At 32.6% G+C, this 15,127-nt stretch overlaps 1 protein-coding gene across 1 annotated transcript; it reads left to right on the top strand.

The window, feature by feature from the left end:
- The first annotated feature begins 2,250 nt into the window (after positions 1–2,250).
- Positions 2,251–13,531, top strand: LOC18586612 (pyruvate kinase 1, cytosolic-like). Its single transcript, XM_007010095.3, has 16 exons — positions 2,251–2,505; positions 2,758–2,854; positions 3,283–3,380; positions 3,585–3,740; positions 4,411–4,488; positions 4,778–4,909; positions 5,331–5,411; positions 5,567–5,638; positions 5,744–5,833; positions 5,973–6,117; positions 6,315–6,403; positions 11,067–11,162; positions 11,332–11,399; positions 11,593–11,692; positions 12,192–12,251; positions 13,056–13,531. Exons 1-16 carry the CDS (start codon positions 2,437–2,439, stop codon positions 13,206–13,208), a joined length of 1,584 nt encoding a protein of 527 aa, XP_007010157.2. The 5' UTR covers positions 2,251–2,436; the 3' UTR covers positions 13,209–13,531.
- The last annotated feature ends 1,596 nt before the right edge of the window (positions 13,532–15,127 follow it).

The raw sequence follows: 15,127 nt of genomic DNA, 5'->3' as shown, positions 1-15,127 counted from the left end.
AAAAGCTATTAAAGACTATGTTAGTACTTATCTTAATAGATTCATGTAATCCTTTGCATAGTCGGAGGGTGGTTATGTCCCCCCAAAATTTTAAAATTATTTATTCATTATATATATATATATATTTTTAATCAAGAGTGAAAGATAGTATATTTATTAGGGTCATTGCCTCCCAAATAAGTATTATATATTTTTTAATTTTTTAAAATAACTTTTTATTTAATAATTTATATAAATAAAAAATAATAAAATGATACCATAAATCCTACTCAATTTTATCCTAATTCTTAAGTTTCTCTACACTTTTTTCTCTCTCTTCTCTTTCCCTTTCTCTTCTCTTTTATCTTTTTATTTTTTACTTTTTAAAAAACAATTGATGAAATTTCATTACTTAATAGATGTGTACAAAACCTACCTCATTTTGATAATATTGCAACCCAAACATATAAGATGTGTCTCTAATATGAAATAAGTTGCGTATAATGAAGCAGTCTACCAGTAGAAATAACTAAAGTTTAGAGCCATTTCCTTTTGAAACACATGGGTCCTACACAAACTCCATGTAAAGCTCTCTAGTTTACAGAAAATCTCAACAGGTATTGGTTGCCGCCCTTACTAGACAGACTTCGCTATACCTATGCATCAATATCGAAAGAAAATTAATTCATTTCTCTGATCTTGATTTATCAACTATCATAGAGAATCTCTATCAATTTTCAAACCAATAACTTAATGCATAAATACAAGTCTTGATGGGTTGCACATGTTATGAAACTGAAGTTAACAAGCATTCTCTTTTTATTTTTATTTTAATCTCTTCTTTATAACTCACTACTAAAACACATTTAATTTTTCAAACATCAAGCACAACTTTTCAAAAAATCTATTATAAATCTTTTTTTTCTTGTTTTTTTTTAATTTATATGCTATATAAAATTATTATGTATTATAAATCTTTTACTTATTAATTAAATTTAATATATTAATTTTAAAAAATTTTAACTTTTGTTCCTCATCGTCTTTACCCTTCCAACAAAAGTTGACTAACTTCAGTCTTGATCTCTTGAACTTTGTTTGCTAGAATTATTCGTTATGGTGCGTAGCCTGGTGTGTTGTTGTTGGATTTTCGTTGTGTGGGCTTTTTACCTAGGGTGGTATGTACTTTGCGATATCTAATTTACGAATCAATGACTTATTTATAAATTGATAAACCCCACACGTGAATTTACTTAAAACCCATATCTTCTGGAAAGGACCATAAATATTTGAAATGAAAAAAAATGAGGATAAGTAACATGTGACCGTGACAGCAAAATCCATGACTAGCTGCGGTTGATAGTACTGCTGTCATCGGCCTATAAATTACACGTGGAATTTTATATCACCATTAATTTGACGCTAAAAAACATTATATTAAATGTAAGTTAAAATACCTAAAATGTCTGCATTAAGGCGTTTTCTTCAATTTAGTCTCCTTACTCGAAATTATAATATTTTAATTTTAAAAATTACTTTAATTTAATTTTTTTAATATTTTTTATTTAAATTAATTATTACAGTGTTGATGTTAACATTGATATGACGTTGACATAACACTTTTATTATTCAAAACAAGATGTGTTCTTGTTAAGGTTTAAATTCAAGATTTCTAACAAGTATGTCAAAGCCTTTACCATCACATCCAAACTTTTACTCGTAATTATAATTTGCTTGTGTTTTATTTTTTTTCTCTTTTTATTTCTTTTTTTTCTTTTCTCAAAGTTATGTCTTTTTGAAATATTTTATATTTTTAAAATTTTTAGATGTGACATTACTATATTACCATATAAAAGTGAAATTATAGTGCCACGTCAACATTTGAACTCAAAGTGTGATGTGGTAATGTCATGTCACTTTTTGTGATGACGTGGTAATGCCACGTTAGTATGAGATGTCACGTTAGCTTTAATGATAGTATCTTAGTTGTAAATTTAAATAAATAATGTTAGAGGGATTAAATTAAAATAATTTTTAAAAATTAAGAATTAAAATATTATAATTTTGAGTAAAAGAAATAATCTTAATACGGGATTTTTCAAGCATTTTGACTATTAAATACACTAATGATTGCGTATTAAATAATTGTCCATCTGTGTCGTGTAATAAGAAAGCAACAAAATAAAATTACGATTATTACGCTAAAACTAAATAAACAAACAAAAATAATAGAAGAGAGGAAAAGAAAACTGAAAGTCACGCAATCTGTCTGAATATAAAATGAAAGTGATGCGAGGAATACAAGCCTGGTACTATTAACCAAAGAAATCTCTCTGAAATCTGAATCCAGAAGGAAAAAAACCAACGCAGAAAATCTCTTCCACTTTCTTTCAGTTACTTGCTCTTGCTCTCTTCTTCAGCTTTCTTTTTCTTGAGTGTGGTTTTGAAGGGAAAAAAAAGATGAACTCAAATCACTTACTTCTTGAAGAACCTATGAGAATGGCTTCCATTCTTGAGCCATCTAAGCCTGTAAGTTTTTTGTTTTTTCTTGACAATACCCAGAAAACAAAAAACACATTTTCTTTCTTGTAAAGTTGATTTGTTTTTAAAGTTTTATTTTTTGGGGTGTTAATTTATTAAGCTTCTGATTTTTGGGTACATAGTAAAATAATGAGAAATCAAGGAACAAATAGTTCTGGTACTGAGTATATTTGAAGAAAAGCACTTTTTTGTTTAATGTGACTGACGTTGCTTATATTTTGGTATGAATGTATTTTGCAGACTTTCTTTCCTGCAATGACCAAAATTGTGGGGACACTCGGTCCAAAATCACGAAGTGTGGAGATAATTTCTGGCTGTCTCAAGGCTGGAATGTCTGGTATTGCCTTTTTTTCTCTTATGTTAGCCTTAAATGATCATAGTTTGAAATGCAATTTTACTTGATCTTGGTTCATTTGCGTAGAAAAGTTGTTTCTCTCCATTTACCTGTGTCAGATATTTGCATCAGGCTTTTCCAAAAAAAAAGATATTTGCATCAGGCTCAGTTGATTGGAGAATTTAGTTTGGCTGATATTCAAATGGTGAACGTATAGTGTATAAAGCAGTTTCTGGATGCAATCATGCATGTGCATAGAGAAGAAAAGAGACAATGAATATATGTCCTTGTATATTTAACAAAGCGTGTGAAGTTCAGAACTGGGCATTTGTGGATTTTAAAGTCCTTGTATATTTAACAGAGTGTTTGAAAATCAGAATTGGGCATTTGTGGATTTTAAATCTTTTGAGGTGATTGTGTTTTGTTTTTAGTGGCAAGGTTCGATTTTTCATGGGGTGATACTGAATTTCACCAAGAGACATTGGAAAATCTGAAGATAGCTGTTAAGAGTACTAAGAAGCTCTGTGCTGTAAGTGTCCTTTTTTCTTTGGTTCAAAACTGTCATTTTATTTGTTGTACTATTATTTTACACCATTAAAGTCCTTCCCCTGATATGTATAGACAATGGTTTATCCAAGGCTTAATGAGATCTTCCTTTTGGTTTCATTTTTCTTGATAATTCTCATGCTCCAAAGACCTAGAAATATTACAAGGTTGTACCCTTTTATTTCAGATTATGCTAGACACTGGGGGTCCAGAATTGCAAGTAGTTAATAGAACAGAGCACCCCATTTCCCTTGAGGAAGATACGAAGGTCATCCTCACCCCAGATCAAGATAAACAAGCTACTTCAAATCTGCTACCAATTAATTTTCATGGGCTGTCTAAGGTGAGAAACATTTTTATAAATTTTCTTGGACTCTCTCTAGTCTGATATTTGTCTTGGTTCTTCTTGTATCTTCTTTATCTTTTACTTGAATATCTTATAAATGGATATGAAGGAAAATTTTGATGGTTTTACTAAAACTTGTGCATTGTTGTTTTTTAGTGTTTTAATTGTCAATTTTATTTATGGATGGTTTCAGTTTGACATTTTTCTGATATTCTTCTTACATTTCTAAGTATTCTAGATGTGATTAGGTTTCAAAAGGAATAATTGACTGGTTTTGAGTGTCAAATGTACAGGAACTAGTTTAACATAATGGTTTGACCAAGTGAAGAATCTTTATGAAGAGCATTTGGGTGAACTCTTTTGCTTCCCGTCGCATTCTTTCTAGTTCCATGCACTCTTCTTGTCTCTACAGGTTTTATGTTAATAAAGGGGATTTTCATGTTCGTTATGTACTCCTGACATACTAGTTAGATGAATTTCTAAATCCACTTTGTAGAGAAGGGGACTTTATTAACTTCCATATACTTCTTCTTTGTCTTCTGATCTCTCTCTGTGTCCTCTCTTACCCCAAAATTTATCATGAAAGAAAGTAGTGTGGCAATTATTCCATCCTAGCCACATTTGTTGGTTCTGTTGTCATATTTGAAGTTTCATTTGGTCCTTGCAGGCAGTCAAGAAGGGCGATACTATCTTTATTGGCCAATACCTGTTTACTGGAAATGAAACTACTTCTGTGTGGTTAGAGGTAAGGCAATGTTAAAGGGATGGGGGCTCATTGGCTCAGTTATCAAGTCAATCTGAGTAAAACATTTCTGACCAGACATAATATGGACATAAATTTCTTGACTATTGACACTTCATTAGAGCTGGACACAGGTTACTTGGCTTTCTCATATCCTTCTAGTTGAACTGAGGTTGATCTCATGCAAGAAAGCCAGTTACTAATAAGGAAAAATATATTGCCTGTGGGATGGGAAGTGGGAGGGGTATGAACAGCAAAGGGCTACTAATGCAGCGCTTGTCTCACTGTTCAGGTTGATGAGTTGAGTGGTGAAGATGTCGTTTGTCTAATCAAGAATTCTGCTACCTTGTCTGGGCCGTTGTATACTTTGCATGTCTCTCAAATTCGTATTGATATGCCCACTTTAACAGATAAGGATAAAGAGGTAATTGCCTATATCTGTCTGGTGCTTGTTTACTTTTATCTGATGATTTTCTATCATTCCATTAATCTTGTGAGAGAGGTAGTGTTTATTATACTTGAAATGTTGCTCAAGGAGAACCTACAGTAGGAAAAATATCTGCAAATCTCTTTTCTTGAAGTTATCCCTTCTAGCAGTTACGATCCATTTTGATGATGGACCTAGATTATGTAGCATTATTAATGGATTCTGTGAATAATTCATTGTATCTTATAATTCACTTAAGTTACAAACCACACTCACTTTAAATAGACATAAACATTTTGTCATCACAAGATTGTTTTGTCCAACTATACAAAAAAGGATTCCCTTGATATATCTGCTTTCTAGGTATATGTTTAAATTTTTTTAAATGCATTCATGATGTTTTATTGATTAATATCAGGTTATAAGCACCTGGGGTGTTCGTAACAATATAGACTTCCTTTCTTTGTCTTATACCCGACATGCAGAAGATGTTCGCCATGTAAGGACTTTCCTGCTTGGATATTGTTTTGCTATTTCAGCTTATCCCTTTGCATCTTCGTCATCCTTATTTATTTAAATTCCAACACAATGTTAAGAGCTCGCAGTTATGAATCTTTTCACTTTCCTACTTATATTCAACATTGCTGTGTGCAGGCTCGTGATTTTCTTTCTAAACTGGGTGACCTAAACCAGACTCAAATTTTGGCCAAGATAGAAAATATAGAGGTCTGATGTGTAACCATGCAATTTTTTACACTCTTTTGATTGGTATTCGAGACTTCGTTTTGATTTCAAATATGAATCTTGTCTTTTTATCATAACCACTTGTAGGGGCTTACTCATTTTGATGAGATCTTACAAGAAGCAGATGGAATCATCCTTTCTCGGGGAAACTTGGGGATAGATCTTCCACCAGAGAAGGTTATCTTTGTTTCTGATTATAATAATAATTATCACAATGTTAACATATTTGGTGATCATGCTTTGTATACATTCTTGCTTGCAAATTTTCACACATTTAAATTCAGTATCTTGGTATTCTTCCATTTGGAGTTTACAGGTGTTTCTATTTCAAAAAGCTGCTGTTTACAAGTGCAACATGGTGGGAAAGCCTGCAGTGGTCACTCGTGTTGTGGACAGTATGACAGACAACCTAAGACCTACTCGTGCTGAAGCAACTGATGTTGCAAATGCAGTGTTAGATGGTAAATTGTATTTCTCTGACACATAATGCTTCTTTTTCCTTCTGTGTGTCAAAAGTTTTGGTGGAATCTCCTAATTATGGTATTACTCTTTCCCCATCTCCTTTAGCCTTATTTAATAAATAACTTCTGGTATGCATTCAAGTATAGTTGGAATCAGGTTTTTGGAATTTTATTTTTCGTCTACTTTGTTGTTTCAGGGAGTGATGCAATTATTCTAGGTGCTGAGACCTTGCGGGGTTTATACCCTGTTGAGACTGTTTCTACAGTTGGGAAAATTTGTGCAGAGGTGAGTTTATGCTGTGGATGTTTCTCTTGTTTCCGGCATGTTAAATGTGTTTATCTTGTTCGCACTGCACATTTTCTGTTGAATGCCCTTGTTTATATTCATTTCATCCCTTTATTTTCATATAACATAGTGGCTTCATCTTCTTTCTGACTCATTCATCTCTTTTATCAATGCACTATACAAACCATATTAGGCAATGTATGGAAAATTTTGTGCCCTGTTCTCTCCTTGTATACACACATATGCATATTCTATACCTCTTACTTTGTTGGTATTCTCTTCTGGTTATGTTTGGCATGAAGCACTCATGTTTGGTTGTGAACAAGTATGTAAGAGTAGACTTGTTAATATGGGCCAGCTGGGTCTAGGCCCTTGTGGGCTGAAAAAATATGAGTTGGGCCGGGCCAACTCATTTTTTATATAGGCTATGAAATCCCAGCCCAGCCCACCCCTTGCTAGCCCATGGGCCAGGCTGAGTCAGCTCATTTTTTTTCAAAAAAAATTTATTTTTACTCCCTATCAATAAAAGTATCCCATGATTTAATCCATCAATTGAATAATAAAAACATGTTACAAACAAATAAATTACATCAAACATAGATAAGCAAATATATTACATCAAACATAAATAAAATTTCAATCCTTAATACAATTACACAAACTACAATCTCATCAACATAAGTATATAATCAAATATTTATAAACTTCAAGACTAATTTATGTTCATCTCAATCTTCATCCTCAATAAAAACATTTGAGTCTTGTTTGGACAGCAATGATGTCTCAAAGTCTGAATCAGTATAATCTAATATTCATTACCATAAAAGAAAAAGATATAGTGAGTTTCAATTTTAACTAAAATTATTAATTTAACATGTAAATATTAAAGACATTGAAATATATAAAATAAATTAAACAATACCATCGGTAGTTAAGGACAAGCCACGCAATTAATTTTTCGTGCAAACAAGCATCTGAACATTTTCATGGCAGAGGGAACTTCTAAACTTGGTGACAACATGACCACCAATACTAAAAGTAGACTCTAATGCTACCATAGTAATTGGAATGCTCAATACATCTCGTGCCATAATAGAAAGATCAGGAAAGTGCTTAGCATTGTTCTTTCAATAATTAAGCACATCCAAGTCTTTAAACACTTCATAATTAAGCTTTGCCTCATCTAAATAAATATCCAACTCAGACTTTCCAGCAGTAGAAATTGTTTCATTTTGAAACATTTTGAACTTTTACAATTTTTAAATACATAGACAAAAAAAAAAATTATCAAAACATAAATAAAGTAACATAAATTCTCATGTAATAGGATGAAGGAAAGACATAAACTTGCACTAAAGATCTCTAATCCCTTGAGTTTAGTTCCCTCTTTGGCTTGCATAGGCAAATTACTCATTGAGTGAGAAGATGTACTTGATGCATGAGTGTTGCTTGCATATTCTTCAAAGAGATCGTACAACTTTGTCTTCACATTTTCTAACTTTTCATGACAAGTAGAAGCATCAATCTTAGAATAGCAAAATTTTAAGAAATCAAGCTTCATCCTTGGGTCAAGAATAGCTCCAAATGCAAGCGTTACATTATAATTTATCCAATGCTTATCAAATTTCATTTTCATCCTTTGAGACATCTTTGATAACCTTATCTTCATTATGCAAATTCTCGTTTAAAATCGATTCAATTTTCCGAACTTGTATGAAATACAAGTTGGAAGTTGGATAAGATGAACCAGATATCAAGTTTGTGGTATCATAAAATGGCTCCAAGAGTTCACAGATTATCATTGCTGACCCTATTCTTCATTAGATAGATTATATTTATAAGTTCTATCAACAAATTGGAGGCTAGCAAAAGCTTTTTGATATTTGATTGCACTTTCAAGCATCAAATGTGTTGAATTCCATCTAGTTGACACATTTAAATGCAACTCAACGCCTGCATCAATACCAACGTGTTGAACACATTCTTGAAACTTTTTCATCCTCCCATCCGATACCTTTACATATTTCACATTCTCTCTAATTTTAAACAATGCTTCATTGACTACTTTCAAGCCCTCTTGAACAATAAGATTTAATATGTGAGTACAACAATGCGCATGAAAAAATTCACCATCACAAATCAAGCTACTTTGCAAATGAAGATGGCCTTTTACATGTTATCATTAGCAAAAGCATTATCTAAAGTAAGAGAGAAAACTTTTTTATTGTTTCCCATTCTTTCAAACAATCAAATACAATAACAGCTAATTTAACTCCAGTGTGTGGAGGAGGCATACGACAAAAGTTGAGTAACTTGCTATATAACTTTTAATTTTCATTGACAAAATGAATAGTCAAATAAATATAGCCCTCAGAAGTAGATGTTGTCCATACATTAGAAGTTAAACAAATTCCATTAGGTATTTTGGCCATGACTTGTTTGAGTTTCTCTTTCTCTTTCAAATGAATTCTTTGGACATCAGATACAACAGTGTTTCTAGAATGCATCACCACATCTGGATTTACAAGCTTAGCCCAAGCTCTAATCTTATTATATTCAACAAAAGCATAAGGCAAGTCATGCTTAATTATGGCTTCAGCAAGCATGTCACGTGAAATTCTAGGATCAAATTTTCGAGCCTTTACTTTCCCTTCATAATCCATAAGCATTTGATGTAAATTAAAATATGAAATGAATTTACAAGTGTCAATGTGACGATGCAAATGTGAAGTGCCATAATTAGAGCCACCAGGTTTAGGGCTAATCTTATACTCCGTTTTACAGCCGTTACAAGTTGCCCTTTCTACTCCATCTTGCTTTTTGCCTATTTTAGTGAAATAATTCCAAACATTTGAAGTTTTTTTTTTGGCCTTCTTACTTAATTGTTCCGATTCAGATATATGAGATTGGAGGGAATTTCATCTCCATTCAAAATGTTCACATCATCATCCTAATTTATACAGTTTTCAATTGATTGATCCATCACAATCACATTCAAATAACATAAATATGAATAAAAAATGTTAAAAATTTACACCAACAAATAACAATATTTATTTTGGTTAACAAATAACAATAATAAATGTTAAATATTTACACCAACAATCACCGGCAATTTTACCTTACATAATTCAATAAGTTTTTGCCTTTCAAGGCAATACATTGAATCCACAATTTCATTTTTGTTTCTTTTTGAAGTACAAGTTCATTCCAATAGGTAGCTTCTAATTAATCTATAAGTTTATCCTAATTACAATAGATCTCATCCCTCAAAGAGAAGAACAAAATAATTTCTTCTAATGTTATAGAATTACCGACAAGCCACCAAAACCTCTCTTTATAACAACATCAATTCCTGTCAACGGATCATGTAATATCAAACCCAATCTTCCCTTCTGCTTTTTAGTTATTCATCTAATCATCTTGCCAGTGCCAAGTCAAGCAATTAAATATGCCATGAAACATCAATTAAAATCTCAAAACACAAAAAGTGATACTTTTAGACTTCATTTTTCACTAACACAGTAACACTAACACACAGCAAAACAAAGTTAAAATAGCAATAAAATGAAACAATCGAGAAAAGTTAAGAAAAGCTGATCGGAAGTTTACCGGGGCTGCCGGAGGAGAGATGCTAACCTAGCCCTGATGAGAGAAGCAAATCTAACTCAGATTTGAGGATATATGTCACCGGTGGAGGTGAGGATCTATGTCGCTGGCAGAGGTGAGGATATATGTTGCAGGCGAAGGTGAGGAGGAACCGATTGAAAGCCATAAAGCTGCCGCCGTCCAGCAAATCAAAGGAGTTAGAAGGTGCGATTGGAGCTCTGGAGAAAAGGAAGGTGTGATGCGTAGATGCTGATGGCCGGATGGGGAGTGATCGAGTGAGAAGTGAAACCGAGAAGGCAAGAAGCCGAGAATTGAGAGTGAGAAACTAAGAACTGAGAAAGCAACTGCTTAGGGAGTTAGGGTGTAACCGACAAACCATGAACTCAGAAGGGGTTAGCAGCACTTAGCTTGGCTAAGTTAGCCGGTTAGGGACTTAGGGTCCTTGATTCCTTGGGCAGTTGGGCCCTTGGCTAGTTGGCTGCTCCTTACACGGTAAGGTGACCTTACTACCTTAGGGACTTAGGACTTAGCCACCGCCCACCAGCCCACCACTTAGCCTTAGGCAGTTAAGTTAGGTTTAAATTTAATTTTTTTTCTTTTGGCCCACAGGGCTGGCCCGCACCAACTTGGGTCAGGCCCTTAATCAAACGGGCTAGCCCATTTAGGGTCGGTTTTAATATGAGCCTAAATATTTATGACCCAACTCACCCCATTTTAATAAAATATGGGCCAGCCCAACGGACAAGGCCCATTTTTACAGGTCTATGTAAGAGTACAACGGTTTGAATTCACCCTTCTATCAGCTCATTACTGACCTTTGTTCTTAACATTGCCCCTGCAAGTTCTCAACTGCTCAAGCTATTAAATGGAAAGATGGGAAAAGAATCAATGCTTTATAGAAACTTCTTTGAGTGGTAGTGATAATGCAAATTCTTTATTATAAATGTTACAAAGCAAAATTATTACTTCCATGTTTCTTACTGTGAATTTTTAGTACATTATTCCACCATGTTGCCAGCTTGGCATTCTTATTTAATTAAATTGCTTTCTGCAGGCAGAAAAAGTATTTAATCAAGATTTGTATTTCAAGAAAACTGTCAAATATGTTGGGGAACCAATGACTCATCTGGAATCCATTGCGTCCTCAGCGGTAATGATGTTTGATATTTCCTCCTTTAAACTGTTTCCATTTGTGTCTTTCTGATCATTTGCCATTTTACACATTACTGCCTTGTGAAATTGGTTTTCTAACTAAAGTGTGTTTGGAAGTTAAATTCCCAAGTTTCCTCAGGAACATAATTGAATTTAATATACTGCAGGTGCGTGCAGCTATCAAAGTGAAAGCCTCTGCAATTATTTGCTTCACTTCATCTGGAAGAGCTGCCAGGTTTTTGTTTACTATTTTGTCTCTGCATTTGTTTGTGAGTATGTATGTGTGCATGTGCTGTTATTCTCTATAATGGATGTGAATGCTTGTGGCTGGAATTTCAACCATGTATATCCGTCAATGTTTAAACTTATATTTTTGCTGATTCATTGTTAGATTAACTATAAGTTTAAAAGCTTCTGTATTATTGCAGGCTGATTGCAAAGTACAGGCCAACCATGCCTGTGATTTCTGTTGTTATCCCTCGGCTAAAGACAAATCAACTGCGGTGGACTTTCTCTGGTGCTTTTGAGGTATGCTTTAATCAGGGCTCCCATGTGAATGAGTTTGTTTCACCAGGTTATATGAGATATTTGAATTACCTAACTAGGTGCAGAGGAGTTCAAAGAAAATTTCTTCTCTCCGCTCTTCCAGAGACTTGTTGCCATGCTGCTCTGTTGAATGCTTTTATGATAATTCAAATAAATGAAGCAACACTCTTCAAGCTATTTGCAAAATTACCTTCTAATATTTGACATATCTGTATATAATGATTGTTCCAAAGAAAAGAAATAAACCAAAATACCAATAGTATAAATTGCATATTTTCTTTGAAGCAATTTGGTTTATTTGTTCATAATATGCAACACTCTATCTGCTTATGTGTTCAGCCTTCTTCCTCCACTGATGAACTGTTTATTTTATCTTGAATATGTGTTATAGTAATCCTTACTCTAAATAGCTGGTTATTAGTTGAAAACTTGAAATCAAAACTTTTTTATGACTATTTCTTTTCTTGGATGCTTGTGGCAGGCAAGGCAATCCCTCATTGTCAGAGGCCTTTTCCCCATGCTGGCAGACCCTCGACATCCAGTAAGATTCATTTTATGCTTCGTAGATTTTCTGCTAAGGACGGAAATAGTAATGATGATCGTATTAGTTACATAGAACACCATCAACTAGCCTGTGTTTACAAGTTTCTGAATTTGGTCCTCCTGGCTGTGATATTCTGATGCTTGCGTTGTCCGTCATTCATAATTAACCATTCCTTTTTAAGTAGTATTGATATTGCTCAGAATCTATTTAATACTGAGAACTCACTTTCTGTGAAAATTAATCTTTGACCCATCAGTCTGTTCAGTGTTCACAACTCTGGTAGGCGTGCCGTAGGAGGCATTCAGAACACATTGGTGCCTGAAATTAATTGTTTCTTTACACTAAGAATGCTGCTGCATTTGCACTGCTTGAGATTTCCACTGTTGAAGCATAACTTTTTTCAAGTGTTTAGAATGAGAAATCACATGAAGAAGAGCTGTATTTCTTTCTTCAAGACATCTCTTGGGACTTTGGGTATAGTCCTCCATGATCCTTTCAACCCTCCATCCCCCTCCTTTCTTCCATAACCTCTCTCCTGCCTTATGTTGACTGGTCTGAAATCTTTTTTTTTCTTTGGGAAGATGCCAGTTTGAGTCATGCTTGCTTCTTTATTTTTTACAAAAGGGTAAAACAATTAAGGGTATTTCACTTTTAGGGATATAATTGATTGGGTTCCATTTGTTTCAAATGCTGCTCACTGGAATAATATAATATAGCAATAGTATTCATGTTAATCTCATAAAGCTCTTATTACCTTCTTAGTAGTTAGAAGAACAAATGTGTACATATTTGGTTTTGCAGGCGGAGTCGAAAAATTCCACAAATGAATCGGTTTTAAAGGTTGCTCTAGATCACGGAAAAGCTTCAGGTGTTATAAAGCCACATGACCGAGTCGTTGTTTGCCAGAAGCTTGGTGATGCATCAGTGGTGAAGATCCTTGAACTTGAAGATTAGTATCAATTTTGCATCTGATGTTCATCAGAAGTTTTACAGTTTAGCAAGTCCATGATCCAAGGAAAGCATAAAAAGACATGTATAGCATAAAACAGTATGCTTGACATACTGACTTGCCTTCAATAAATCATATATGAGGTAGCTATCATGAAGATGCTCAGTCAGCAAACACAATGAGTGTGCCATTCTCAGTTGTGTAAGTCTCACCTACTCTTTTATAACTTTGAACATGAGGTTATGAGGTTTTTAAGGTTAAAAAGTCTCAAGTACTAGTTATGGGGCTGCTGCTTATTGGTTATGAAAGGAACTTGATGTTTAGTTTACTTTTTACTTGAACCTATTTTTTTTATCTCAAACCCAAATTAAGTATTCTTTAATTTTTTTAAAAATTAATTGAATCAAAATAAATAAATGTAATACAAATTATTAGTTTATTAATATTTAATAACTCTAAAGTATCTTTTAGAATCTCTATTGCTTACTATTATATTTTTACAAATAATAAAAATAAAAATTTTTACTTTTTTAAAATTTTTTTATTTGTCTATAAAATTTTTAGTATTCGAAAAATTAATTAACACCACTTCTAATTTCTAGAGTTATGCTTAATCTCGTAATTCATATAAAAATCATAATGACTCGTTAACAATAATCAATGTAATGATAATTAAATTTAAATATCAATCATAAATATTTTTTTATTGAAAACAAATTCTTAGTAACTTTATATATAAAAATAAAATAATTTCATATTAGTAAATGATTTTTAATTCTTATGATATCAAAAATAAAAATTGGAAGTATGCGGTGCGCCGTATGTCACAAGTTGACAAAAGTGTAATAATAAATAACTTATATTACAAATTGATAAAAGTGTAATTGTAAATAACTTAACTACGGTTGATAAAATCCAATTCAATTTGAATAATTCATTTAGTAATTTGATCTAAATGTGATTATAAATAATAATTTGAATTCAAAATGATCCACATTTAAATGATTTAATCTGAATTGATCGAATTTAAATGATTTAAAATCGAATAATTTGAATATAGAACTTGAATGATTGGAATTCAAAATGATTGAAACTACAAAATAATTTTCCTTGCTTTGAAATGTCCTAATTTGCCCACTGGTTCTAGTGACAAATGAACAAGGTAAAATGAACTCAAACTAGGCGAAAAGGTGGGAAATTAACAGGTTAATTTGAAGTCCAACAACTTGAGTATTCGTTCAAGACCTTACTCATTTTCAGGTATTTTGTAACAATAGATTTAGAATATCTGTTTTTATCAGATTTATGTCTTGTGTTGAAGCTCTCATGGCCTAATGGACAAGGCGTCTGACTTCTAATCAGGCGACTGGGTGTGTTGAGATATTTTTTTGCTTCTGTTCGTTTATAGACTCTGAACCGTTAAATTAAATGTAGCATATAATAATTTCTGAATAATTAAAATCTTAAAACATTTTACACATTAATATGAATTGAAAAAAATACATTATCAACTAAAAACCTAGATTCTCTTTCCAAAAAAAAAACCTGGATTTCTTAATTAAAAATTAAAAAAAATCATTGTGCAATTTGAAAAAGCAGAAGCTTATCAAGTGCTCTTTAAAATCCTTTTTTTTTTTGGCCAGATAAAAGAAAAAGGCCTAAAAATAACCGATTGCCAAAAGTTGCAAAGTTTTGTTTTCCCTTTTATTTTTTTTAAATAAAGAAGAAGAGGGATTTAAACTTTCTTTCTTTTTTTTTTTTAGCAAATAGTCAAATATTCAAATACAAAATGACAGTTATCTACGATGAAACTTTGCTTGGCTTTGTTGTAATAGTTAGAAGGATGTTTTGTAACCCTTAGGTTCAAGGTTCAAGTTTATCACTATATGTTTTGTTGATTTCTTTGATTTTTTCATTAATTTTA

The sequence above is a fragment of the Theobroma cacao genome, chromosome 10, assembly GCF_053813885.1.
Source record: "Theobroma cacao isolate CCN51 chromosome 10, ASM5381388v1, whole genome shotgun sequence".
Taxonomy (NCBI): domain Eukaryota; kingdom Viridiplantae; phylum Streptophyta; class Magnoliopsida; order Malvales; family Malvaceae; genus Theobroma; species Theobroma cacao.
This window is presented reverse-complemented; position numbering and strand designations above follow the sequence as displayed.